The sequence below is a fragment of the Gymnodraco acuticeps genome, unplaced genomic scaffold (genome assembly GCF_902827175.1).
Source record: "Gymnodraco acuticeps unplaced genomic scaffold, fGymAcu1.1, whole genome shotgun sequence".
Classification (NCBI taxonomy): Eukaryota; Metazoa; Chordata; class Actinopteri; order Perciformes; family Bathydraconidae; genus Gymnodraco; species Gymnodraco acuticeps.
The window spans coordinates 592,910-620,170 of NW_022992265.1; the positions used below are offsets into that span (position 1 = coordinate 592,910).

The following is a 27,261-nucleotide window of genomic DNA, read 5'->3' on the forward strand; positions in this document are numbered from 1 at the left end:
CGGCAAAATATGGCTTGAAAATATGGGCAGCATGTGATGCAAACTCCAGCTATGCACTAAACCTGCAGGTTTACACTGGAAAGCCAGTTGGAGGAGCCCCAGAGAGGAATCAGGGCATGAGGGTTGTGCTCGACATGGCACAGGGTCTCAGGGGTCACAACATAACTTGTGACAATTTATTCACGTCCTACAACCTGGGTCAGGAGCTCCTGAAGAGAAAGCTAACAATGGTTGGAACTGTACGAAAGAACAGAACGGAACTCCCTGCCGAAATGCTGGTGATCAAGAACAGGGTCCCTCAATCCTCCAAGTTTGTGTGCACAGACACCACAACCCTACACACACACACACACACACACACTCTTAATTGCTGTTACAATAAAATCCTTATGACTAATTTGGCTTGATTCTAAGTGAACGGGTCGATTTGACCCTGAACAGAAGAGATGTCTCGTCTCTATTTATCAACATCAACCAATTGTAAAACAAGTTGGAACATTTTAAAATTAATTTAAAACATGTTATGTTATGCAAAACTAATGTATTTTATATCAAGGTTTTTCCAATGTAAAAAAGAAAATAGAAAAATGTGTTTGAATGTATATGTTTTGAGAAAAACGCGGGGGCTTATTCTAATGGAATCATGATCTGTGAGGGGTGAATAACACAATTGCTCTAAATATTGATTTCATTGATAGTAATAAAAGGTACAAACTATGTAAAAAAAAAAATCTGAATTTTGGGGCTTCTGACCATTTTTGGATAATTAAAATGCACTGGGTCAAATTGACCCACGAATATTATTGCTGTTACAAAAAACGAATATAACAGGAGGGTTAATTACCTCTCAAACTACCTGAACTAGCTATAGATATGTTTAGTTTTACTGTCGGGTCACTCATTACTGGATCCGCGAGCTGCATGATACTGGCATAATAGATTGCCCGATCGGGCAACCAGCAGGTGAGGCTTCATTGCCCTTGCTAAATACTAGATGGCTCCGGGCCATCGGGCAGTCATTAATGTCGAGCCCTGGGAACTTATGTTTCTTTTTATGACAATTATAACCATGCTGTTAAGAATTGTAAAAAGTCTGTCTGTGAAAAAAAGATAAATTGTGTTAAAGAGACCGCACCTTATCAGACAACCAAGTACTTCCTGAATGTTGACATGTGATGCAACCCTCTTCGCATACATTCTGTAATCGAGGTTAATGTACAAAGTCCTATAGAAACAGCTTTTAATCAACAGAAGTTGAAAAATATTTAGTAAATGATTAATATTGATACCAAAAAATGTTGTAACATCAACACCTATTAGGGAGGAAATTCCTTATCTACAGCAGAGATAATGTCCAGACCCCAGCCCATAGCTGTCTGTTTGTATAATATATGGCTGTGCTAAGTGTAATATGATTGTGAATAAATGCAGAATATATCTAATATATGATTCAGGCAGACTTTGTTATTGAATCATTCATTTATTGAGAAACGTTACAGTGCTGTACTTGGCACAAAGGTTCTCTTAAACTAATCACAATGATACAATGCTGATGCTGAGCAAGTGTAGTTGACTCTGGTCACATCATTGTATAGCGTTTCCAATATTTGCAAATTAGCACTTAACAGAAAGTACAGCTGAGATTGAAAGAAGGGTAATTCTGTTTTGTAGGTTTATGGTTAAAAACAAAATAGTACTGTACAAAAAAATGTGTACCTGATGGATGTGCTTGAGGTAAAGTAAGAGGATCATCGAAGTCAGTAAACTGTTTTTTACTGTTACACATGCTTGTGACATTTTATCTTTACAGTTTTATGCTGCATGTTGCTATTCTTGTATCTTTGTGATATGGGTTTACCGTCAAACAAAAAATCCAAATCTGTGCCAATAAATTTGGAGTGAAACATTATTCTTCAAATCAGACATTTTATTAAGGGCAAAATTAGTGTGCAAACTTCCAAACCCAATCTGTTCCATGATCAAATAAAAATGATGGTAGTAAACCAGTGAGATGAAGAATGTGTCTCAGCTGTCACAGCACTACAACACCTGCTCCACAGGTCGCATCTGAATGTCTCCAATCTGAAAGAAAAGACATAAAGGTAGTCCCATTATGGGTAAAGTAACAAAACATGACAAAGAGCAAAGGTAAAAACATGAGTGATAACATTAGAGACATTATAGATGCTGTAAAATATCGACATGGAATCACATACTGTACCTGCACATGGGGAGGGGCACTCAGGACGTATGTAACCGAGTTAGCAACATCTATTGCTTCCAAAGCCTGTAAGAGAAGTCAAACATTTATAAATATGCTAAAAATATATAACAACAATATTTTGGGAAAGTAGGAATAATATATTTCTACCTTGAATTTTGTGTAAGAAGCAGCAGCTTTATCAGCATTTTGGCTGTAGAGCCTCGGAGCAAATTCTGTCTCCACCACCCCAGGAGAAATACACTAAAAACAAGAGGAAATCATCAGCTATTAAAGAAAATCCTGAAATGATATAAAATGATGTTAAATCCAGCACATTTACTTAATTGACTCAAGTGTTCTTGATAATGATGGTGTATTTTCACTTTTTAAACACATTTAACATAAATACTGTACAGCTACGAACATGTAGTTATGTTATTAAATTACATAAATAATGTTATTGGAATCATAACAGTAAATTAAATTGTTGGTGATTCAAAATAAGTTACAGCCATATATATTATTTTTGGTAAGAAATGTATAGTTCAAAATATTACAATCATTAGGGAACTCTGTTCCAATCTTAATTCAACTTAAATGGGGAACATTTAATAAAAGTGAGGTTTATGGTAGAAGGACTTTTCAGCTTTGCTTAGTTTGAAACATTTGTTAGAGAAGTAAAACAATCTCTTAAGTAACAAGTCATTAAAATAGTGACATTACTTATTACATTTCTGAACGTTCCCAACACTGGCTGGATGTGTAAATCTGACTAAAAAGTACTTTGGAGTATCTCTTACTGTGGCTCTGATGTGGGTGTTGGCCTCACGTAGCTCGTGCCTCAGGCCCTCGGTCAGAGCTGTCACAGCGAACTTGGTGGAGCTGTAGAAGTGTACATCAGTACTGTGGACTACACGATGTCCGCTCATGCTGCAACAGAAGAGGATATACAAGTTATACAAAGGGTTAACCAGGACAGCAACTTAACTATATTTACTGATATAAGTCTTGTACATGGGAATGTTCCAAAATCCCCAAAAATGTATTTGTAAGTCGTTCTATAAAAAGCCACGTTTGACTAAGAATTGCCAGACAATGTGTGAGACACTAAACTCTATTAGGTTTAGGGCTGCAACTATTTAAAAAAATGATTAAATCTTCATTGTTAAAGTCATTTTTCAAGCAAAAACACCAAATGTATCTGTGTTTGAAAATTGTCTTTGTCTTATTTGATAGTGAACTGAATAACGTTAGGTGTTGCAACGACTGCTGGTTGACCACAGCAAAATATATGAAGTGTCACCTTAGGCTTCAGGATATTGTGACTCACTATTTTATTATATTTTACAAACCAAATTATATGAAATAATTGGCGAATTAATCGGTATTGATAATAATTGTTGGTTGCAGCCGTAGTCAGTTAAAAAAATGGGTGATGTATTCGTGGTAATAACTCTATTGAGTAATGTTAGTTAACATTTGAAGGGGAATTCCACTGCTGCAAATATCAAAGGAAATAAATAAATGTTTACCTGTTTAAGTTAATGATGTGCCCATCGTCAACATTTCTTTCTTTCATTGACTGATACGCTTCACGGGAGCAGATACACAAGGCAAGAACGTTCACCTGCAAGACACCAAGCAGAAAACTAACAAGTAAAGACATACTAGCTTCCGGATAATGGCCTCTCGTGTTAAGAAGCGGATAACAAGATGCCAACAGAATTTACCTGTTTTAAGCCAATGTAAAAACTATAAAATCAGTGAACTCAGAGTTGCCGGAGACATTTCTATATGTTTTTAGTATTCACTACTCAATGTTAAGGTGAAACACATGTTTTATTATATGTACCGCATTTCTTTTAAACAATAAAAACACTTACATCCAGCATGTTCTTCCAGCCGCTGGTTTGGCCGTGTAACAGCGACTCTGGGTGAGCCAGGCCAGCGTTGTTGATGCACACATCCACCCCTTTGTGCTGATCTTTAATGGCAGCGAACATGGACAGAATCTCCTCCTCATTGTTCAAGTCACACTTGAAAGGTACCAAAACACCACTATGGCCTGCACTTTGATACTCAGCTGCCAGGTTCTAAAACACAAAAAATAAAAATATGTACTTTGTATTTACATGTAATGGTCATTTGAATATGTCTCCTTCATGATACACTTTTATGTGTTTTTTAGAGCAGTTGTTTTGTGAGAAAACATAATTGCCTCAGGAAAACTTGAGCCAAGCCTGGAACATGTTTTACAGTGTGGTGACACGTTATTGGACATAATTCACCTCTCGTATTGTGTTGCCACACGGACCCTTTAGTGGGAACACCTGTAGCGTTAGCTTCCATTCCTGCTAGCTCGTCAAGCAGAGCAGTTGATGTGATAACCTCTCTGTTATTAATGGCTAATAAAGATTGGAACTCTGTTCTTAATACACCGCCTCTGTGGGGTAATATTTGTATGTATTCATATTAGCAAACTATGGATGAGCTTAAAATGGGAATAAGTTGTGTAAAACTGTGAGCTGGAGTTGGGGCTGTTTGGAGTAAACAGGGTTTTATTGCTCTGTGGGGGAGGTGTAGGTATGCAGGTCCTTGAGACCTTTTGGTTGTGAAGTGAGCCTGTTTGGTTTCCTGCTGGCCAGCGTTGCGTCGCCCAATGAGATGACCGGAAAAGATGACCAGCTGACCTAACCCTTAACCCCTCCTTCTTACTCCGCCATATCTCCGGTTGATCCCTGGCTTTCTGCCTCTTCTTCACATGCTGCCCCGGGTGAAAGTATCTCTGCAGTATGCGAACCAGTGCAGGAGTAAGCCGGCATTACTCTTTAAGCATTACAATATAACTGTAATATATCATGTTGTATTGTAATGATTGTATTGCATTGTCATATTGCCATTAAAGTAGATTATTGTTAACGGTTACTTTGTAGATATGGATTCCTTCCTGTATTATAACCAGCTGGATAGGGACGCGCGGAGATTTGAAAAGCGGCCCAGTTTGCCCTCCAAATCTCTAACACCTCTGACTCCCTTTTCCTGGCACTACACTGGTGACCCTGACTTTTCCGAGAAAGTTTCCGGGAAATTAACGAGCATGGCTGAACGCGATGTGTTCGTAAAGCTGCCGGAATTCTGGGAGCACGCCGCGGAGGCATGGTTCGCACATGTGGAGGCGCACTTCGCCTGCCGACAGGTCCATGACGGGGACCTGAAATACTACCATGTGGTAGCAGCGCTGGGCAGCTCTGCGTCGTCCAGGTTGGTGGGATTCATCGCAGCCCCCCCACATCATGGCAAATATGAGGCGATTAAGGCCCTTCTGCTTAAGACATTTAGCTTATCTGCTAAGGAGAGGGCCCGCCAGATACTTGACATTCAAGGCCTAGCTAAATCTGCTAGGGGGGGGGGAAGATCCCCGGATTTTATTCACGGAGATTTTCCTGCGTCACTTGCCTCCCCGGGTCCAGACGGCGCTGGCCAACACGCCTGTCACGGAGCCCCGTGCTTTGGCTGAGGAAGCGGATCGTTTTTTCCTGGCTACACAACAGCCCGGTGCAGAGACGTTAGCCGCGACGCTCAGCGGCCCACCTGCAGTCAAAAAAGCGCGGCGGAGGCCAGACACGGCTGTGGCGAGCCGGCGTGGAGACGCCGGAGAGTACGTTTACCACGCACGTTTCGGGACAAGGGCGAAGAGATGCATCGCTCCATGCAGCTACAAACCCCCGGGAAACGGAGGGGCCGGCGCTCAGTAGTGGCTCTGAGCGTTGGCGGCACGTGCAGGCTCCTCTTCATCAGCGACAGCGTTTCGGGGAGCCTGTTTCTGTGTGACACGGGCGCTCAACGGAGCGTAGTTCCAGTGTCGAGTGAAGACGTCGCCCGTGGGGGGCACGGACCGCGATTGACGACGGCTAACGGCGGTCCCATTCGCACGTACGGCGTGAGGCCTATATGTCTGTGCATCGGAGGACAGCGTTTCAGCTGGATTTCTTTTCCCCTCCTCGGAGCGGATTTTTTGTGTGCTCATGGACTCTTAGTGGACGTTAAGAATAGGCGTTTGGTTGATGCCTCAACGTTTTCTTCCCTCGTGTGCACACTTGGCAGCGCAGCGTACGACGTCGGGCTGTCGGGCTCGCTGTCGGGGGCAGACACGTTTCTCAGACTGTTGGCCGAGTTTCCAGACCTGTCGCTGCCCACCTTCTCTGCGCTTACCACTAAGTATGGCGTGGAGCACCACGTCACTACCGGAGGGCCTCCTGTCTACGCCAGGGCCCGGCGGTTGAACCCTTCTAAGCTGGCTGTAGCAAGGGCGGAGTTCGCAACCATGGAGTGCCTGGGCATTGTCCGCCGCTCCGACAGTCCTTGGGCTTCCCCCCTGCACGTCGTTCCCAAACCGAACGGCGGGTTCCGCCCGTGCGGGGATTACCGCCGACTCAACGACGCCACTACGCCTGACCGCTATCCGGTGCCGCACATTCAGGACTTTTCAGCGCATCTGGCCGGTACGGGGGTGTTTTCCAAGGTGGACCTGGTGCGTGGATACCACCAGGTGCCCATGCACCCCCTGGACATTCCCAAGACAGCAGTGATAACGCCTTTTGGACTTTTTGAGTTCCTGCGGATGCCTTTTGGACTCAAGAATGCCGCTCAGACGTTCCAGCGCCTGATGGATTCGGTGCTGCGGGACCTGCCGTTTGTGTTTGTCTACCTCGACGACATACTCGTCGCCAGCGCTTCAGTGCAGGAGCACCTGTCCCACCTCCGAGCCCTTTTCACACGGCTCAACGAACACGGATTAATCATCAATCCTGCAAAGTGCCAGTTCGGGGTGTCGGACATCGATTTCCTGGGGCACCGCGTCACCAAGGGCGGTGCGACACCTCTGCCAGCGAAGGTGGAGGCTGTTGCGGCTTTTCCTCGCCCGCTCACAGCCCGGTCGCTCCGATGTGTTTCTGGGGATGGTGACTTTCTACCACCGTTTCATCGCCCGGGCCGCACACATCATGCGGCCGCTATATGAAGCGTTGAAAGGCAAGACCCCCGTCCAGGAGATCGACTGGACAGCAAAGGCGGACGGCGCTTTTGCTGAGGTCAAGACCGCGTTGGCTCAGGCGGCTTTGCTGGCACACCCATCATCTACGGCTCCTATCTCCATCACCACGGACGCGTCGGACTACGCGGTCGGCGCAGTGCACGAGCAGTGGGTGGAGGGCGCTTGGTAGCCGCTCGCCTTTTTCAGCCGCCAGCTGACGCCTAGAGAACGCAAATACAGCGCCTTTGACCGGGAGCTCCTTTGACCGAGAGACTTTATTTGGCCGTGCGGCACTTCCGTTTCATGCTGGAAGGCCGTGAATTTACGGCGTTTGTCGACCACAAGCCGCTCACCTTCGCCATGTCAAAAGTGGCGGAGCCTTGGTCGGCACGTCAGCAGCGGCAGTTCACTACGGACATTAAGCACGTGGCTGGCAAGTCGAACCTGGTTGCTGATTGCCTCTCCAGGGTTGTCATCGGTGCCGTCCAGTTGGGCCTGGTCTATACTCGCATGGCGGCGGACCAGGTCACAGATCCCGGCGTCCAGGCTCTGAAGGTGGAGAGCGCGGGGCTGCGCTTGGAGGACGTGGTGTTCAGCGACGCGGGCATTACTCTCCTGTGTGACGTCTCTACGGGCCTGTCGTCCCTGCCAGCTGGAGGCGTCCTGTGTTCGAGGCTGTGCACGGCCTGTCACACCCCGACGTTAAACCTTCGGTACGTTTGGTAGCGGCGAAGTTCGTTTGGCAAGGACTGAAAAGGGACGTGAGGACTTGGGCCAGGGAGTGCGTGGCTTGTCAACGCGCTAAGGTGCACCGCCACACGAAGGCCCCGTTGGAGCGTTTCCTGGTGCCTGAGAGGAGGTTTGATCACGTCAACATTGACCTGGTTGGTCCGTTGCCTTCCTCTCAGGGGTTTTCCTACCTCCTCACCATGGTGGACAGAACGACCCGTTGGCCGGAGGCGGTTCCGCTCGTTTCGACATCAGGTGCAGACGTTGCCCGGGCCTTCATTGCAACGTGGGTGGGTCGTTTTGGCACCCCGTCAGACATTTCCTCAGACAGGGGCTCTCAGTTCACGTCCGAGCTCTGGAACGCTGTGGCAGGCGGTTTGGGGGTTAAGCTGCACAGGACTACCGCTTACCACCCTCAGGCTAACGGCCTCTGTGAGCGCTTTCATCGCTCCATGAAGGCGGCCCTCAAGGCGGCCCTCAAGGCCGGCCTTACGGACGGTAACTGGGTCGACAAGCTGCCCTGGGTGATGCTGGGCCTGAGGACCGCACCTAAGGAAGATCTGCAGTGTTCTACAGCGGAGATGGTCTACGGTCAGCCGCTGAGAGTTCCGGGGGATTTCCTCCCAAATTCATCAGCTCCCTGGTCTGCCACGGCCCAGCGAGTTTTTCTGCGTGACGCGGCGGAGGCTTTCGCTCCAGTCCCGACTACTCAGCACGGTCTCAAGTTCCCGCGGAGCTACGCTCGGCTGGGCACGTCTTCATTCGTCTCGACGCACACAGAGGCCCCCTGCAGCCCCCTTACGATGGACCTTTCCGGGTTTTGGAACACGGTGAAAAACACCTGGTGGTCGACATGGGCTGTAAGGCTGAGCACATCTCGGTTGACCGGGTGAAGGCTGCTCACTTGGACGTGGACCGGCCGGTGGTGCCGGCTCGGCCGCCGAGATGGGGCCGACCCCCGGCTTTGATTCCTGTCAAGGAGTGTGGACCTGTTGTTCGGTCCCTCCTCTGTCAGGGGCCGCACGGGCGGAGGTCGCTGTACGCCATACGGATTTTGTTTACACGTGAATTCTGGGGGGGCTTGTGTGGTGACACGTTATTGGACATAATTCACTTGTCGTATTGTGTTGCCACACGGACCCTTTAGTGGGAACACCTGTAGCGTTAGCTTCCATTCCTGCTAGCTCGTCAAGCAGAGCAGTTTATGTGATAACCTCTCTGTTATTAATAGCTAATAAAGATTGGAACTCTGTTCTTAATACACCGCCTCTGACTCCCTTTTCCTGGCACTACAACAGGTTGTTTACCAGGAAGTTGTTTAGGGGGGTATACTACGAAGCAGGATTTTCGCTTAGCCAGCTAACTTCAGCGAAAACTCGGGGTTTCCGGTCCTACGAAGCTGGTTCTCTTTTTAGCAGGCTAGATCTCCATGGTAACTTATGCTGTGCGGCTAACCAGGGGGGTATACTATGAAGCAGGATTTTCGTTTAGCAAGATAACTTCTGGGATTTCCGGTACTACGAAGCTGGTTCACTTTTTAGCGGGCTAGATCTCCATGGTGACTTATCCTGGAATCTAGTCTGTGCTCCGAAGCAGGATAGGTTCCAGGATAAGAGATCAACTCCGCGAAAGCACCACACCTGCTGACCAATCAGAGCTCAGTGTTTGGAGGAAATACAGTTTAAACTGCCGTTGCAGGAAAGACGGCCGGCCAAAATCACTGACTGTGTGAACGTGAAAATGAATAGAACATCACCTCCCATCTTCAAAGCAATCTGACTATTATAACTATTAGGCTATGTTAAGAAAGCTTAATTAAATATCTGCCACAACATAAGTAACCGGATCAAAGTAACATTACGTAGCCTACAGTCAGCGGCACTGTGAGTGCAGATGTCGATGTGTCCCATTATCATTCATATCACATCATATATTTCCTTATCTGAGTCAGCTGAGCCGTATCTGGCTGTGCAACACTCACAGCGTCACATACTGTATGCATAAGTATTATTTTAAGCAACACATTAAGTTGATGAAACACTCGAGTCAAATGTAATTAAAGTCAGATCCACTTGTGTCTTGGACAGGGCAGTGATATCATAAACCTGTTAATGTACGCATTCAAACACTTTTTCTGCAGCTGTATTCACCTTGCAGATGGAGCTATGTGGCTTTTATCCTGGATAAAGTGTTGAAGTCATGGATGTTTAAAGTTTAACTTATTCATATTTGTCTAATATTATAGTTCATTCAGGAAGTATGACGCTGCGCTTTCAGTACGCTTGTCCATGTTTGTGATTGGTCGAATGCTCCAATACCACCCCTTTCATGTGAACGTGCACCTAACTAGATAGGACACGGCTGGCTTGAGCGATCCACTTGATAACCCGCGTCGTAGGACCGTTTAGTGAGAGCGCGTATGTTTTGGATTAGGCCAACCGGCTAACTCAAACATATCCAGGTTAGGTTGAACCAGCTTCGTAGTATACCCCCCAGGTGCAAAGTCATCCAGGTTATGATGCATCTCATCTCTAATCATATAAGTGGAATAATAAATCCCAAACAAAAGCCACACTATACCCACCTACCACACCTCATTTAGAAAGTTAGAACTTCTGTTTATGGAGGTCAATGTTTTATTTCATAAAACTTTTATGAAGTCAGCTATAAAGTACGGTGGCCCTGAAGTGCAAGACACCACAGCATTTCACAAAACACAACAGCATTTCACAAAACGCCACAGCATTTCACAAAACACAACAGCATATCACAAAACACAACAGCATTTCACAAAACACCACAGCATTTCACATTGGACGGATGACACATGTGAAACGCCGCGGCGTTTTGTGAAATGCTGCGGCGTTTTCTGAAATGCTGTTGTGTTTTCTGAAATGCTGTGGCGTTTTGTGAAATGCGGTGGCGTTTTGTGAAACGCTGCGGCGTTTTGTGAAATGCTGCGGTATTTTCTGAAATGCTGTGGCGTTTTCTGAAATGCTGTTGTGTTTTCTGAAATGCTGTGGTGTTTTCTGAAATGCTGTGGCGTTTTGTGAAATGCTGTTGTGTTTTGTTAAATGCTGTTGTGTTTTGTGAAATGCTGTGGTGTCTTGCACTTCAGGGCCACCGTAATAATGTAGCCAATTAAACGTGTCCATTTTGATTGAGCCACAGGAGGTTTTCAATTAAATAAACTATTGCTGCCAACACACGAAGTTGGCAGCAAGATTAGAAACAGATGATAATGTTTATTTATTTTTAGACCTACAGGAAAATAAGAGGCCAGTTCCTTGTATTTTTACGTATCACTTGATCACGAGAAACCTTTCTTTAAAAACATCAAATGTGTACGCCCCCATACTCCCTAGCCTAGGGCCTAGGCTACAATACTAACAACAACTTTTATATTATGTTATTATCTAATGGCTGGAGAAAAACAACTTGTGGAAAGAGGTTCAAAGATAAAATGCATTTTCTACAAAATTCACTTCCAGGTCTCTCTAAAGGTATACTTCCACTTTAGCACATTATATCAACACAGTGTTTGGAAGTGTGGCTAACTAACTCACAGCTAACTTGAGCTTCGCTTGTAGTGTGGCGGTGTTGTGTACTACTCAGGTGGGCTGTAACTCATTACCTACCCCGAGACAGTGCGGTAATTCACTTTTAAGTTCAGAGCAAACGCACCTGTATTTTTTCTACGTCCCTGGCACAGCCCACCACTTTCATTCCGCACCGGACCAGCTCCTTGGCTATGGCCGCCCCGATCCCCAACGAGGCCCCGGTCACCAGGGCCACTCTGCCCCTCCAGCGGTCCATCTCTCTCGGTAAGCTGCTGTAAACACAAACCCCTTACTAAAGACAGGAGAGGATCACCGTGCTTTGGCTGCAGAGTTAGAGGCGGTCAAGAACTCCTACAGCCAGGTGCTTGTGAACGCAGCACAGTGGACGTACTTCAGCTCCGCCTGCGTCATTACGTCACTGATGCGCTCAGGTGAACTGCTAACTCAAGGATTTCGAAGCACAACGTGGATTCGAGGATTTACAATAAGCAAATTGTTGCAATTTGATGGAAATAACAATCTCTGAGTTGGAAATCCTCAATGTTTCGACTGAAACGGTTGTTACTTTGCCCACAAGGGAAATCATTATTAAAGATACAGTTACTTTTGGGACAAAGCCCTCTCTTGTCTTATCATTGCTTATCTCAATCATACGGTACATTGTGACTTAAATGTGCACATAAAAAAATAAATGTCTACTTTCAAACCCAATAAACCTGATTTTTAAACGAACATACTGTATCACAATCAGTTAATATAAAGCTAGATATGGGTAAAGACAGGGAACACATTGCAAGTGAAAAGACTAGTTGAAATGTTATTACATCAGACATACGGACTGAAAAGTAAAATGAGCAATACTGGAAATAGTATTAGACTTGGCGAGCGGAGCATTAATCATAAAAAACGCATCAGTAACAGTAATTGTCGATAAATAACATTCAGCCTGAATTACTGATAAAATAATTATTTACTCTAAGAAAATAAACCCTTTATAATATGAATCACATCACCATATCTGATTAGGTGGGGTTATGTCTAAACTGTATCATTGAAGCTATGAGTTTAAGGCCAAACCCTGCGAGTAAGGGTCCATTTATATCTTGTGAATGTCAGCATTCAGATATCACTGTTTGCTGTGTATCAGTGTTCACGGGAATCAGGAGTCATAAAACTAAGGCACGCTGTGGGCGGGATTGATAGGTGGGTCAACCTGTCGTTTAACAGGCTGGTTGAACTCTGTTTCTGGGATCATCTTCCAAAAGATCAATACTCAAAGCAGGCAGACTCGGACAGATACAGTAAAGTCACAATGCTGCTTGCACCTGTTTTGTTTTTGTTTGCATCTTCTATCAGGATTGCCTCTGGGGATGGTATGTTCACCGAAAAATAATTGAATTAATTTGACATTTCTAAAGTAAACATAGTGTTGGTATTTTGTTTGTGAAAGAGAAGATCACATTTTCCTCGGATTGAGACTTGTATTTGATTTCTTATTTCAAACGTGTTCTTGTAGATTGGTGTTATCAGTCACAAGTTACATGCAGTCACAACTGTACAGGTAAACCTCAAGACGAGCAATTCACAGTTTAAAAAAATAGGAAAACATGCAGTAGTGGAGTTATTTCTTTCACCTATTTGCCCTCACAGGTCCAGAGCTATGGGGAATAGTTTCACAGCATTGCAACGGCAGACATCAGTCTCCGGTGAACATTGTTACAAGGAGAATGCTTCTAGATGAAAGGCTCACCTCTTTTCACTTCACTCGATACCAAGAAGCTTTTCATGGTCGCCTCTTAAACAATGGTCACACTGGTAAGTCTTTCTGATAATTACAGATGAAGTTAAAAAAGAGTATTGCACTGTAACTTTTATCCATGTACTTTTTCTTTTAATGTTTAATTGAACTATTGATATCTTAGACTGCACTGTAACTTTTATCCATGTATTTTTTCTTTTAATGTTTATTTTATTAGCTTTTCTTTTTAATGACTGATTTTAAATGCCATTTTCTTAATGTCTTTCATTTTTTGTAAAGCACTTTGAATTACCTTGTGTTGAAAAGTGCTATATAAATAAACTTGCCTTGCCTTGCCTTGCCTATTGGTAAGAAGTCAGTGAATGATTTGAAATCAGCTCAACAAAACTTAACTGGCTGTACTTTATCACAAGGCAACTAACACAGTTGTAAATCTGTTTTACAATGATATTTTATGGATAAAGAGGTGGCAAAAGGATAATAACATTCAATAAAAGCTGTGTGTCATCTGGTATAAAAGAAAACAACTTCCCCAATTGTTTATAGTGCAAAACAAAAAAAACAAAATAACTATGTTTGCCTATAACCATAATTAATTCATAATATTGTGATTCATAATTCTGTGATTTTCATCGTCAAATGTGTATGTTCAGTTCAACTGGATTTACCCTCCAGTATAAAGATCAAAGGAGGAAATCTGGCCGTACAATACAAGGCAATTCAACTTCACCTGCATTGGGGCGTAGACGGAGGACCAGGGTCTGAACACACAATCGATGGAGAACAATTTCCAATGGAGGTGGGAACTACTAGCATGGAAGTGTCCCTTAATTATGTAATAAAGCCATTTTTGTGTACTATATCCAAATACATGAAATGCTGAACTATAATATTCCATCAACAGATGCATATTGTGCACATAAAAGAAGAATACAACTCTTTATCCCAGGCTGTAAGAGACAGCACAGGCGTGGCTGTTCTTGGATTTGTCTTTGAGGTGATTTGCTTTGATAACTGTGCAGAAGAAAAAAGTAGAGATCTCATTCAAATAGAAGTTGAACATACTGTAAGTTATTTGTTGATCTTGACCAGCATCCTTCCAGGGTTGATCCCAAACTATATTGTCCTTCAATCTTATACTCAGCTTTGTTAAATGGATGTGAAAGATTTGCAATTCAATTTGTGTGAAAATGCTCCTTACAATGACCTCCATTAAATAACAAAAGAGAAATAATAGGCCCGAGAATCAAGCGAGGATAAAAAGTTTAACCCAAAAGACATTGTAAAACATTTTTGAATTTTTTTTTTTGAAAAGACAATATTACATTTTGCCCTGATGAACCTGGGGGCTGTGTTGTCTGGAACCTTGTGTTCCTGGTAGGGTTTCCCATGGCAAATTGGTCTCAGGCAAGGGGCCAGACTAAGATTGGTTCAAAAGACCTCATGAAAGACGATACAAGAAGTGAGGATACCCGGCCCGGAGGAAGCCCGGGGTCCCCTTCTGGAGCCAGGCCCAGAAGGAGGACTCGTCGGCGAGCGTCTGGTGGCCGGGCTTGCCACGGAGCCCGGCCGGGCCCAGCCCGAAAAGGCAACGTGGGCAACACCTCCGCTTCTCCGTCCCGCGGGCCCACCACCTACGGGAAACAGCGATGGGGTCGGGTGCGCTGCCAGAAGGGTGGCAGTGAAAGCGGAGGGTCTCGACGGACCAGACCCGGGCGACAGAAGCTGGCTTTGGGGACGTGGAACGTCACCTCTCTGGGGGGGAAGGAGCCGGAGCTTGTGCGGGAGGTGGAGCGTTACCAGTTGGATCTGGTTGGGCTCACCTCTACGCACAGCGTCGGCTCTGGAACCTTACTTCTGGATAGGGGTTGGACTCTATTCTTCTCCGGAGTTGCTCAAGGTGTGAGGCGCCGGGCGGGTGTGGGGATACTCACAAGTCCCCGGTTAGGTGCTTCTTTGTTGGAGTTTACCCCAGTGGACGAGAGGGTCGCCTCCCTACGCCTGCGGGTTATGGGGGGGAAAACTCTGACTGTTGTGTGTGCTTATGCACCCAACAGCAGTTCAGAGTATACGGCCTTCTTGGAGACCCTGGAAAGAGTCCTGTATGGGGCTCCTGAAGGGGACTCTTTAATCTTGCTGGGAGACTTCAACGCACATGTGGGCAATGATGGAGACACTTGGAGGGGCGTGATTGGGAGGAACGGCCCCCCTGATCTGAACCGGAGTGGTGGTTTGTTACTGGACTTCTGTGCTAGTCATGGATTGGCCATAACAAACACCATGTTCGAACATAAGGATGCTCATAAGTGTACGTGGTACCAGAGCACCCTAGGCAGAAGGTCCATGATCGATTTCGTTATCGTATCATCGGACCTGAGGCCGTATGTTTTGGACACTCGGGTAAAGAGAGGGGCGGAGTTGTCAACTGATCACCATCTGGTGGTGAGTTGGGTCGAGTGGCGGGGGAAGCCTCTGGATAGACCTGGTAAGCCCAAACGTGTAGTTCGGGTGAACTGGGAACGTCTGGAGGAGGCCCAAGTTCAGGAGGCCTTCAACTCACACCTCCGGCGGAGCTTTTCGGGCATTCCTGTGGAGGTTGGGGACATTGAACCAGAGTGGTCGGTGTTCAAAGCCTCTATTGCCGAAGCCGCGGCGGGGAGCTGTGGTCTCAAGGTCCTAGGTGCCTCAAGGGGCGGTAACCCTCGAACCTCCTGGTGGACACCGGTGGTCAGGGAAGCCGTCCGACTGAAGAAGGAGGCCTTCAGGGATTTGTTATCCCGGGGGACTCCCGAGGCAGTTGCAAGGTACCGACAGGCCCGAAGGGCAGCAGCCTCATCCGTGGCCGAGGCAAAGCAGCGGGTGTGGGAGAAGTTCGGAGAAGACATGGAGAAGGACTTTCGGGCGGCACCAAAGTTGTTCTGGAAAACTGTCCGACACCTCAGGAGGGGGAAGCAGGGAACCATCCAAGCTGTGTACAGTAAGGATGGGACGTTGTTGACCTCAACTGATGGAGTGTTAGGGCGTTGGAAGGAACACTTTGAGGAACTCCTGAACCCGACAACTCCGCCCTCTATGTTAGAGGCAGAGCTGGAGTATGACGGGGGATCAACACCAATCTCCCGGGGGGAGGTCACTGAGGTCGTCAAACAACTCCACAGTGGCAAAGCCCCGGGGGTGGATGAGATCCGCCCGGAAATGCTGAAGGCTCTGGGTGTTGAGGGACTGTCATGGTTGACACGTCTCATCAACGTTGCGTGGAAGTCGGAAACAGTACCGAAGGAGTGGCAGACCGGGGTGGTGGTTCCCCTATTTAAAAAGGGGGATCAGAGGGTGTGTGCCAATTACAGAGGCATCACACTACTCAGCCTCCCCGGGAAAGTTTACTCTAAGGTACTCGAAAGGAGGGTCAGGCCGATTGTCGAACCTCAGATTGAGGAGGAACAATGCGGATTCCGTCCTGGTCGTGGAACGACGGATCAGCTTTTTACTCTCGCAAGGATCCTGGAGGGGGCCTGGGAGTACGCTTATCCGGTCTACATGTGTTTTGTAGACTTGGAGAAGGCGTATGACCGAGTTCCCAGGGAGTTACTGTGGGAGGTGCTGCGGGAGTATGGGGTGAGGGGGTCTCTACTCAGGGCCATCCAATCTCTGTACTCCCAAAGCGAGAGCTGTGTCCGGGTCCTCGGCAGTAAGTCGGACCCATTTCCGGTGAGGGTTGGCCTCCGCCAGGGCTGCGCTTTGTCACCAATCCTGTTTGTAATATACATGGATCGGATTTCGAGGCGTAGTCATGGGGGAGGGGGTCTGCAGTTCGGTGGACTAAGGATTGCACCACTGCTTTTTGCAGATGATGTGGTTCTAATGGCTTCATCGGTCTGCGACCTTCAGCACTCACTGGATCGGTTCGCAACCGAGTGTGAAGCGGCTGGGATGAGGATCAGCACCTCCAAATCTGAGGCCATGGTTCTCAGCAGGAAACCGATGGACTGTCCACTCCAGGTAGGGAATGAGTCCTTACCCCAAGTGAAGGAGTTCAAGTATCTCGGGGTCTTGTTCTCGAGTGAGGGAACAATGGAGCGTGAGATGGGCCGGAGAATCGGAGCAGCGGGAGCGGTACTGCAGTCGCTTTACCGCACCGTTGTGACGAAAAGGGAGCTGAGCCAGAAGGCAAAGCTCTCGGTCTTCCGGGCCATTTTCGTTCCTACCCTCACCTATGGTCATGAAGGATGGGTCATGACCGAAAGAACGAGATCGCGGATACAAGCGGCCGAGATGGGTTTTCTCCGCAGGGTGGCTGGTGTCTCCCTTAGGGATAAGGTGAGAAGTTCGGTCATCAGGGAGGGACTCGGAGTTGAGCCGCTCCTCCTTCGCGTCGAAAGGAGCCAGTTGAGGTGGTTCGGGCACCTAGTTAGGATGCCACCTGGGCGCCTCCCTAGGGAGGTGTTCCAGGCACGTCCAGCTGGGAAGAGACCAAGGGGTAGACCTAGGACCAGGTGGAGGGATTATATCTCTTCGCTGGCCTGGGAGCGCCTTGGGATCCCCCAGTCAGAGCTGGTTGATGTCGCCAGGGAAAAGAAAGTTTGGGGCTCTCTGCTGGAACTGCTACCCCCGCGACCCGACCACGGATAAGCGGGAGAAGATGGATGGATGGATGGAATATTACATTTTTTTTTGGATAAAATGTTCCATCAGCATCTGTGTCATCAGACAAGCTACATTTTGTTTTCTTTTGCAAAACTGTTACCCAGAACATTTCGTTTTTTTCCTTCCAGGAGTCCAAGTCTGCAAACAAGAAATTCGATCCCCTTATTAACGCTCTGAAAAACATCACACAACCCGGTGAGTCCCCTGCTGACGTGGAAATATAAGATAATTGTTCTTGAATATCTTATCATTAGCAACATTGGGTTCTAAATACACCGTTGATTCTTCCGTTTTGGGCTGAAGGGCAATTGTAATGTGATAAAACAATGCCATAAAATACATTATTATCATCTCAACAATGAATAGATTAAAAAGCTGTCACCTTGAACCTTTTTGTTGTATAACAATTAATCTCTTGCTAACAGCCTTGCCTTGTTAATATTTCATTAAAAACAGGCAACAGCACGACACTGGAGAGTGTATCCCTGGAAATGTTCACACCTCCTCAGAAGAACATGACCAAGTACTTGCGCTATAATGGCTCCCTCACTACACCCGGCTGTGCTGAAGCTGTCGTCTGGAGCCTGTTCGAAAACACGGTTCCTCTCAGCAGAAAGCAGGTGATTAGTTTCACAATAATACATTGAAAACCTTTATCTGCAGTTTTTGAAGATGGTAAATGGACTGCATTTTCTGCTTTTTCACCTGTCTGTTGTGATTTTCGATACAGCTTGCTGCATTCTCCCACCTTCAGTTTTCTAATGGAGAGCAGATGGTCAAAACCTTCAGACCATTGCAGCCTTTGAATGGACGGCAGGTGTATTACTCTGGAGGTCATGCTGCTCTGGTTAGCACTGTGTTATTGATCATGTCAGTGCTGGTATCCTTAATGAATGAATGTCCACTGATGATTGTCTAATACATGGAATACAATGTACTGAATATGTACAACTTTAAGCACTGTGTGCGATTTCTTCGCTGTAAAGACAACCTCTTACTTCAAAACATGTGTCATCAGTATTTACTTTTGTTGTCGTATACTGTTTATCAAATAATTTGTATATGTAAGCTCTTAATTTGGCACGGTTGCACGGTAGCTATGTACATAACAAATGTACAGACTACGGGACTAATTGAAGGTGTTATAATAGTGCCTCTTGTGATATGTTATCTCAATAAATGTCTTATGATACTGGAAAGCTTCCTTCCTGCATGTCGTTCCTCAGTCATTTGAACTCTGAACTGTAATTTATTTCAGTTCTGAGTCTTCTCAGTCATCTAATTGATGTTGTGTGGTAAAACGGTTCAGACTCTGATACAGACTGTTTCATCTCAGCTGTTTGTGAAACATTGTGCAAGTATTATTAAAGTTTAAGTGTGACTCCTGCATCGTAGAGCATTATTAGAAAAGTATGGTAATTATTTGGGGGGCATGCATTGTCTTAGTTACAGAGATGTCGTGATGACGTATCACATGCTGTTCTCCCCCCCCATTAGATCACTGTATTGCAGTTGGTATCAGTCAGAGTCACCTCCACTATCATCCACTATGTGGCAGCAGCAAACAAGTCTGATATGCAGTTTGGAGCCATGATGTAAGGAATTGTTAGATGTTTGAATCTAATCGGAATATTTCGATTTTCAGACAGGCTTCCAGTTACATTTAGGATGTGTTTTAAGTCCCTTCATATTACCTTTAAGTCACTCAATGGTCTGGCCACAAAATATATTGCAGATATTTTAAATATATTGCATTAGAGAAATAGAAATGTAAATGTTTAGTTGTTTTTTTACTCAAATGTTAATTTAAAGGTTACACCTATTATCAGTAGGCTTCTTGCGTATTTGAGCATTTTGTATGGTCTGCACGTTGTTTGTTGTCAGCTGTGTGTGTGTTGAAGAAGGATTAGCGCCCTCTCACACTCTTGCTAAACTTGTATTTTTTGGACATGACAAGTTCTTCTTGTGTCTTAAACAATATCTGCTTTTTATTTGGACGTTTAGCATCAGATCTCTTCTCTTTTAAAAATACTGTACTGTATATGGGTGTATTTCAGTGTCTAAGGGTTTCTGGTGGTCTGCAGAGTTCTGGTGACCCCACCCATGAGTGAGAAGCCCTTACTTCCTGCTGGAGCAACAAAGAAAATAACTAAAGGCAGTAGACACAGGGAAGGCCATGCCAATAAGTGATCAGTCCAATGCAGCTACACATCATTTCTTTAAAAGAAACGCAAGGTGTAATTGCACAACCATAACATAAATAGTACATGCAGAAAGAATTCTGAATGCCCCCTTCAACAAATATATTCCAAATATACATTTTTACTTTTAGGTAGACTTACAGAGCCAGCAAATAAATCTTATTCAGGGGAAGTCAAATGCAGTTACATTTATGTTTTGGGAGAAATCACCTGTTTGGAATCACACGTTTGATAGATTCATCATAACTGTTCAAAATGTTTACATTTGAATGGTTTAAATTGGATTTGTTGTAGGCAATACATCAAGGTGGAACGCTCTTCCCACAACTGTAAAGGAAAGTAAAACTATACTTACCTTCAAAACCTCTCTTAAAGAGCACCTTCGGGGGAGAGCATTGCAAAACTGGCCCCGGTAATGGTACAAATCTCAACCTGTCGTACAATGGACAGCTTCCCCCCCCCCCCATCTATGTATATACTCGCATTTTAGACTCTGTTACTAACTGTATATCTGTAGACTTGGTATGTCTTAAATGTCCGGTTAGGATGTATTAGAACGAAATCTAAAATGAAAATTGTAAATCAGCAATCTGTATGTAAAAAACCACCTGTATGTAAATTGTAAATAAGCCATCTGTATGTCAAATATGTCTTATATGTCTTAAATGACATGATGAATTGGAAATGGGGGACCCTGATGTAAACAAGACGAAAGTCTTTCTCTGGTCTGCATCCCCTTAACAATTGTATGTTTTGAGCTGTACTGTACTGTACCCAATATACAAGCTGTTAATACACTTTTCAATCAATCAATCAATCAATCAATACTCATACAAAACTTAAACTGCAGCCACCAACCCCTGTCTGGGAGCAATTAGTGTAAACGTAGATACAACATAATTCAATCAGTCCTAAGCAGAGTCTTGGGGGGACAATACCTGCAGCTGTCATTAGATCATTCACTTGTTTTTGGCACCATCACTATTTAAACCATCGCAAGTACTCAAGGAGCTGACTTTGGATGTAATCCCATGTTTTACAGGAATAGATATCGGATGCAAACACAGCCTCTGGCACAGCAGTGCTGAGATAATCTGCAGGGTGCACAGTCATGCTCGGCTGCTGCAGAGGGTCAGCCTGTTTGTTGTTGGACAACATATGAGGACTAGTTTTCACATATTGTAATCTTTGTACATGTGTTGCTTTACAGTGAAACATTTAGCATCTGATTTTGTGCAGCAAAATAAACTTTTTGTCAACTCCTGCACTTGCAATCTCTTTTTTTTTTTAAAAGTCTGATACATTACTGCCTTGCTTGTCTTTTCTTTTTAACTTTTCTCACAAGCACCTCCTTTCTCGGTTTGTGCGTGCCGCCCATCCCCCACTTCCTCTTATTTCTCTTGGTGTGACTCTGAGGTTTGGGTTGTCGTGACAACAGAGGACACAGGCCCGTCTCTATTCTATTTGCAAAGTTTCTGTTGTTGCAAAGCGTATTGCACATTTGCTGCTGGGATGGGGAAGAACCTCTCACCACCACCACCACCACCCCCTCCCACACCTTGTCAGAAACACGCAGGCGTGAATGAGTTCTCAGAAATAAAATCGAGATAAGAATCTCTTCCTGTATCTATAGTAAGAGACTTTTAGCCTTGCATGACTGTAAAATATAGACTAATTGAAGAACAGTGCTAATGGTCTGCCGCATCTCAAGCCCCTCTCCAAGTGTGCATTTAATTGTTTAGGTTTTATGTTTCTGTCTTTTATTTTAAGTTTATTGTATTGTTGCATTGTTGGAGGAGCCGTAGATTTAGGATTTGCATTGCCAAAACTACACTGGAGCTATAGTGCATATGACAATAAAGCTTTTAAATCTTTGAATCTTTAATGGCACAATAATCGGTCTGAAAACATATGCAATTAACATCTCTAAAATAAACTCACTTTGTGAATAATGTGCTATTAATCTTGATTTACTTTGGACTTGTATAATGATATTTGCGATTTAGGTCTGGGAACATGCCTCAATGCTGCACCACTAAAAAGTGTAATTTCGTGAGGTTATTCAAACACATCCACATTTATTATTACTTGGATACATGTGTCTGCTTTAGTGTCTGACTTCTCTCTTAAAAGCAGGTGTCAACTCTTAACTGCATGTCCTTAAAAGGGATGAGTTAACGCTCGGCATCAGTGGTGAAGTCTGCAGCTTTAAAGGCGTAGGTTTTTAATTTGCATGTGTGTGTGCGTGTATGTGTGTGTGTGTGTGTGTGTGTGTATGTGTGTGAGCATGTGTGTGTGTGTGTGTGTGTGTGTGTGTGTGTGTGTGTGTGCAGATGTTGAAAGTAACTAAGTAGACTTATAAACTATTTTTATTAAATACAATTGTTCAATTTCCAAGGTGCTATTACTTTTAGAAAATCTGACTTTCAGAAGGTTATAGGGAGATCCTACATGTATTACTATGTAATTGTATTTTGATATTCACTATATAATTAGTTATGGACCTACCCCGAGCAGCTACAGGCTCATAATCATAATATATAAATAATTATTTCTCATAAACATTAAAACATTTGTAGATTTTTTAAACAAATGATTACTTATTTCAAGGGAAGGCACATGTTCACATACTTATATACATTTTTAAATAATTTTCCCACAACCATTATTGTGTGTGTGTGTGTGTGTGTGTGTGTGTGTGTGTGTGTGTGTGTGTGTGTGTGTGTGTGTGTGTGTGTGTGTGTGTGTGTGTGTGTGTGTGTGTGTGTGTGTGAGAGACACTGTTTCCTGTTGTAACCACGTGGCTCAGACAGGGTTAATAAAAAGACCAAGTTCACTTCTGTTTTTCTTTCTTCTGAGGAGTCCAAATGCTGGTAAGACCCTGACCGCGTGTAACTTGACTTGGTTTTATTTGTTGTATCTCTGTAATAATGCATTCTGTAATATAAATGCATCATAATATTTGAGACTTAATACTAACATTATTTTCCTATATAAACGTTTCTTTGAGTCCATTTGTTTTCTTGTTTTCCAGTTATAAAATGATGTTAGAGAATGTGCTTGTGTTGAATATAATGTTTGAGAACTTGCCTTTACTCAACCCATCATGTCTTGAGTGGATCGACCAGAAGCTACCGATGTACAGTGTTGTCACCCATAAAGTAGAAAGCACTACTAAACGTCATTACACAGTGTAGTGTTTCCTACTTTATGGATGAGTATACTGTTGGCTGCAAAGGAATGTACAAGAAGAAACCAACGGACTCTGCGTGAAAGATTTGTAAAACTTGCCACCATGACCACCTGCTAAATGTGTCTGTTGCTTTTGTCAAGTAATTTGTAGGATAATAGTGCATGTTTACAAGCTGTTACAATAGGAAATGACTAAAATCAATGTAGTAAAAAAAAGATACAACTACAAACAAGTAGCTGAGATCTTTTTATTTAATTTATTTTTAAAATAAAGCATATGAGCATTGTACAAAATCAAGACAGCTTATTTTCAGTTTCTGCTTCACAGTTCTTACATTGATAACATACATATATTTGTATACAAACATAGATATTTTCGATAAAAACTAAAAGCCAATAATAGAAAAGATAGAAACAGGGAATAAGGCAAACATGGCTACTATATAAATACACTCTTGTCTTCAAATCAACTGAGAATACATGTGTATTATTAAGGCTAATATAATATATAATGTATATTGCCATCAGATATGTAATTATAATTACATTTACAGATATACATGTATATAAACATTTATTTTTATAATACTTTTGGCTTATTTTGGGAAAGTGCATAAAGTTAAAGCAAAGTGAATGTAGGCAGATCAAAATATAATGTGAATAAAGATTTGTTTCATTTTTTCAAATGCATGTCATTTGTATTTTTCTGTTCTTTTTTCAGCAAATGATTTGTCATTTTTGTTTGCCAATAAATCAATTATCTGAAAATTGTTAAGACAGGAACTTTTCCCTTGTTCATGTAACATCTTGATCAATCATTTAAATATTAACCTAATAAAGCAAATCATAGAAGCAGTTGCATTGGTATACTATAACAAAACTGCTAAATTCTGAATGTGTTTGTCACTTGGCATTTGTAAGATCTTGGTGTGACCTTTACTATTAATTCCATGGTAGTGGCTGCAAGTAGTTTGAAGGAACCAAACCTCGTCGGCCGTGCAGGTCCCCCTAAAATTGAGATTAAAGTTGAAGTTGTGTCCACAAGTCAGTGCAATAACTAATCAATCAGATAAATCATTTTATTTAAATTGTAGAGTTGACACTCACAGAGTAAAATCCATCTTGGTCCATGTCACCTAACACGTATATGATGTCTCCAGAACGAAAGCCAAGCTCATCCTTTGAGAGACAAAAATAGTTTTGAAACATCACCACAAACCACGCTGTTACTTGAAACAACAGATGACCAGAATTAGCAGAAACACAACGTAGCTCATGTGTCATTGTAGCGCTTACTTCACTGTCTATGTTAGGGGAACTTTCCCACGGATCGTAGTCAAACAGGGCCACCATTCGTCGAACGACCACATCATCAGAGATAGTGGCTACTTCGCTCATATCCGGGTTAAAACACATACCTGAGAGGCAAAATACACAAAAAACTCGTATGAAATTACTCAACTTTAATGCACTTTTTTTTTTAAATTGCACGTTTCTAGAGATCATCAAATCTCCAAAAAATAACAGCTAAAAAGCTGACACTCTTTGAAGGGCAGAATAAATGATTAGTGCGGTGTTTCATTCATAATGTTATAATATACACCGATGATATCTTGTCTGTTGCAGTATGTTTGTATTTTTTGTAACTTCCTCCAGGTACACACATACAGCTCAGTGTAAACACAACTATGTTTTGTTATACTACCTCTGTGATAGTGTTCTGCAGGAACAAAGGGTTTATACCTGAGTGGTTCATGGGGAGGAATCCCTGCTGCATGAGTAGATGCTTCAGGTACTCATCATCCACTGGGACTTCAGCCACCATGTTGCTTGGCACATAACCGGAGAGACCCCCGGACTCACCCCGATAGAAACCATCAGAGTCTATGTCTCCAAACACCTAATACATGCAAGAGATGTATTACTTTATTTTAGTTATATGGGGGATTTAAGGGATATCTGCATGTTGCAGCAGTCAGTGGATTGAGTGAAAATTCTAATCAATCAGCAAATTAAATCAAAAGGTGACAGGATATTAGAAAAATGCTGAGATCTCTGTGCAGCCTCAGCTGAATGTAGCACAAACAGGAAACACCATCACACAGCCTTTCAACTAATGAGGTGAGGAAATACATACAAGCTAAACATACCAGCACACTTGCTGAGCAGCAAATAATATTTATAAACCTTTTCACCTGCTCTTCTTCTCAAGATCAACATCCAGTTGCAAAAGTAAAGAGATCACTTTCTTACCTTGATTAACTGGCCTGGCACAAAAGGCAGCTCCTCTGCAGCCATCTCATAGTTGGGGGACATTGCAGCAGGGTTGTATGGGTAAAGTGCCACAAAGAGTCTGACGGAGGGCATTGGCACCTGGCTCGCAGTCGCAAGCTCCCATTGTGTGACTTCTTCCGGAGTAAGAATCCTCACTTTATCTGGGAATATCAAAACATCCAACTCTCGCCTGGTCTCCATTGACAGCAGCGAGAGCGCTCGACTGTCCACTTGGCAGGCAGGTGACCGCTGTGGACAGAAGACCTCTCCTTCACTTATGCTAATTTAATGTAACTAAGCTAATCAGGACGAACAGTAATCCTCTTTGGAAGTGGAAAGATCCCTTAGCTTAGCGCTGCTTGTTGCATTATAAGACTGTACAACATACATAATGGAAGTAATTGTTTGCAAAATAAACTATTATGTTATTAGGCTCAGGTATGTTGGACTGTTTTTTGCTTAAAAAAACTGATCTTACAGACCTGACTTTTGCATCTGGTCAAAACAGAATACCACTCAATACAATAAATCAATAAATATTGCTCCGGTTGTAGCCATGTCAGTATATTATCCATATTACTTTATACCAAATGAAATGATAAAGTGTACAGAGTCAGTATCTAACTCCTCCTACTTGACCCAGTTTACACGTCACTAGTCACGCTTGCTCCCTTGACCTCTGGTCAGCTCAGTAGCTTATCCTGCAGGCCAGTGGATGGTAAAGGAAATAGAGGGAGAACACTGACAACAAGAACATGCTCTATTTTGTCACCAGAGTTTTGTGATTAGACACCCTTAAAAAGGATGTCGGTTTCATTCATTCATATTTTAACAAAATTACACACACCCTCAGCCCTAATATTTTAACTTTTTACCAGGGCGAAACGAATAGTCATGTGTGATGTTTTAAAATACTTTTGCCAAAATAATTAAAATGTCGCTACATTAACACATTTAAAGACGTGCAAAATGGCTACACACCCCCACAACCCCCTTTCCTAAAGCAGAAAGCCCCATGAAACAAGGCTAAAGGCAAACGTAAAGAAGACGTTTCTGTTCCGCTTGAACATGGCTTGTTTCCTTGCTAGTGTCCCTAAGCCATCAATCCAAGTTGTACTGCCTCACCAACAATACAAATAACACATCTTTTACAATTATGAGCTAAAATAAATATGTCATACTTCTACAGTTCCACTTTTAAAATCAGGCTTTGAACACATTTTAGAAAGTAGTCTTCCAAATCAAACACCAGACAAAGGCTGGCCACTCAGGTTTGTGTCAGGAATGGCCTAGTGCTAGACTGTTATTTTATATCATGTCTGTTATGAAATACAACAGACATGATATCACACTCTCACACACTTTCCCTTCAATGTTTAACCAGAAGATGGGGCTGTGAACGGCTGTGAACTAATGTTTATCCCTTTGCTAATGCTAATGCTAATGTTTATCCCTTTAACACATATTGCTAGTTAGCTTAAGACTCCTCGCATAAACCAGGGTGAAATAATTGAAAGTACTGTTTCACACTGCAATGACTGACGTTCAAGATGCAGTTATATGAAGCCTCTGCCTTTGATAAGCACTGTCTGCTCTCAGTATGCATGCTTGGAAAATAGCTGCACAAATCCAGCCTCTTCAGCAGAGTTTTCCCTTTGCATCGCTCA

General features: G+C 43.6%; 3 protein-coding genes across 3 annotated transcripts; 1 reads left to right on the forward strand and 2 right to left on the reverse strand.

Moving 5' to 3' along the window:
* Positions 1 to 1,906: 1,906 nt before the first annotated feature.
* Positions 1,907 to 11,945, reverse strand: LOC117540400 (dehydrogenase/reductase SDR family member 11-like). Its single transcript, XM_034207062.1, has 7 exons — positions 11,649 to 11,945; positions 4,087 to 4,296; positions 3,736 to 3,830; positions 3,004 to 3,133; positions 2,372 to 2,464; positions 2,222 to 2,287; positions 1,907 to 2,082 (listed from the first exon to the last, which is right to left on the reverse strand). Exons 1-7 carry the CDS (start codon positions 11,778 to 11,780, stop codon positions 2,041 to 2,043), a joined length of 768 nt encoding a protein of 255 aa, XP_034062953.1. The 5' UTR covers positions 11,781 to 11,945; the 3' UTR covers positions 1,907 to 2,040.
* Positions 11,946 to 12,803: 858 nt separating this feature from the next.
* Positions 12,804 to 19,525, forward strand: ca4b (carbonic anhydrase IV b). Its single transcript, XM_034207077.1, has 8 exons — positions 12,804 to 12,897; positions 13,041 to 13,085; positions 13,175 to 13,339; positions 13,937 to 14,082; positions 14,188 to 14,280; positions 18,056 to 18,122; positions 18,384 to 18,547; positions 18,658 to 19,525. The coding sequence occupies exons 1-8, from the start codon at positions 12,837 to 12,839 to the stop codon at positions 18,844 to 18,846; spliced, it is 930 nt and encodes a 309-aa protein (XP_034062968.1). The 5' UTR covers positions 12,804 to 12,836; the 3' UTR covers positions 18,847 to 19,525.
* A 4,103-nt stretch (positions 19,526 to 23,628) lies between these two features.
* On the reverse strand, positions 23,629 to 25,718 carry LOC117540415 (RIMS-binding protein 2). Its single transcript, XM_034207081.1, is given in 6 exon segments — positions 23,629 to 24,328; positions 24,428 to 24,499; positions 24,617 to 24,738; positions 25,064 to 25,220; positions 25,574 to 25,679; positions 25,681 to 25,718. Coding segments are annotated over 6 exon segments (561 nt in total). The 3' UTR covers positions 23,629 to 24,262.
* Between the last annotated feature and the right edge of the window lie 1,543 nt (positions 25,719 to 27,261).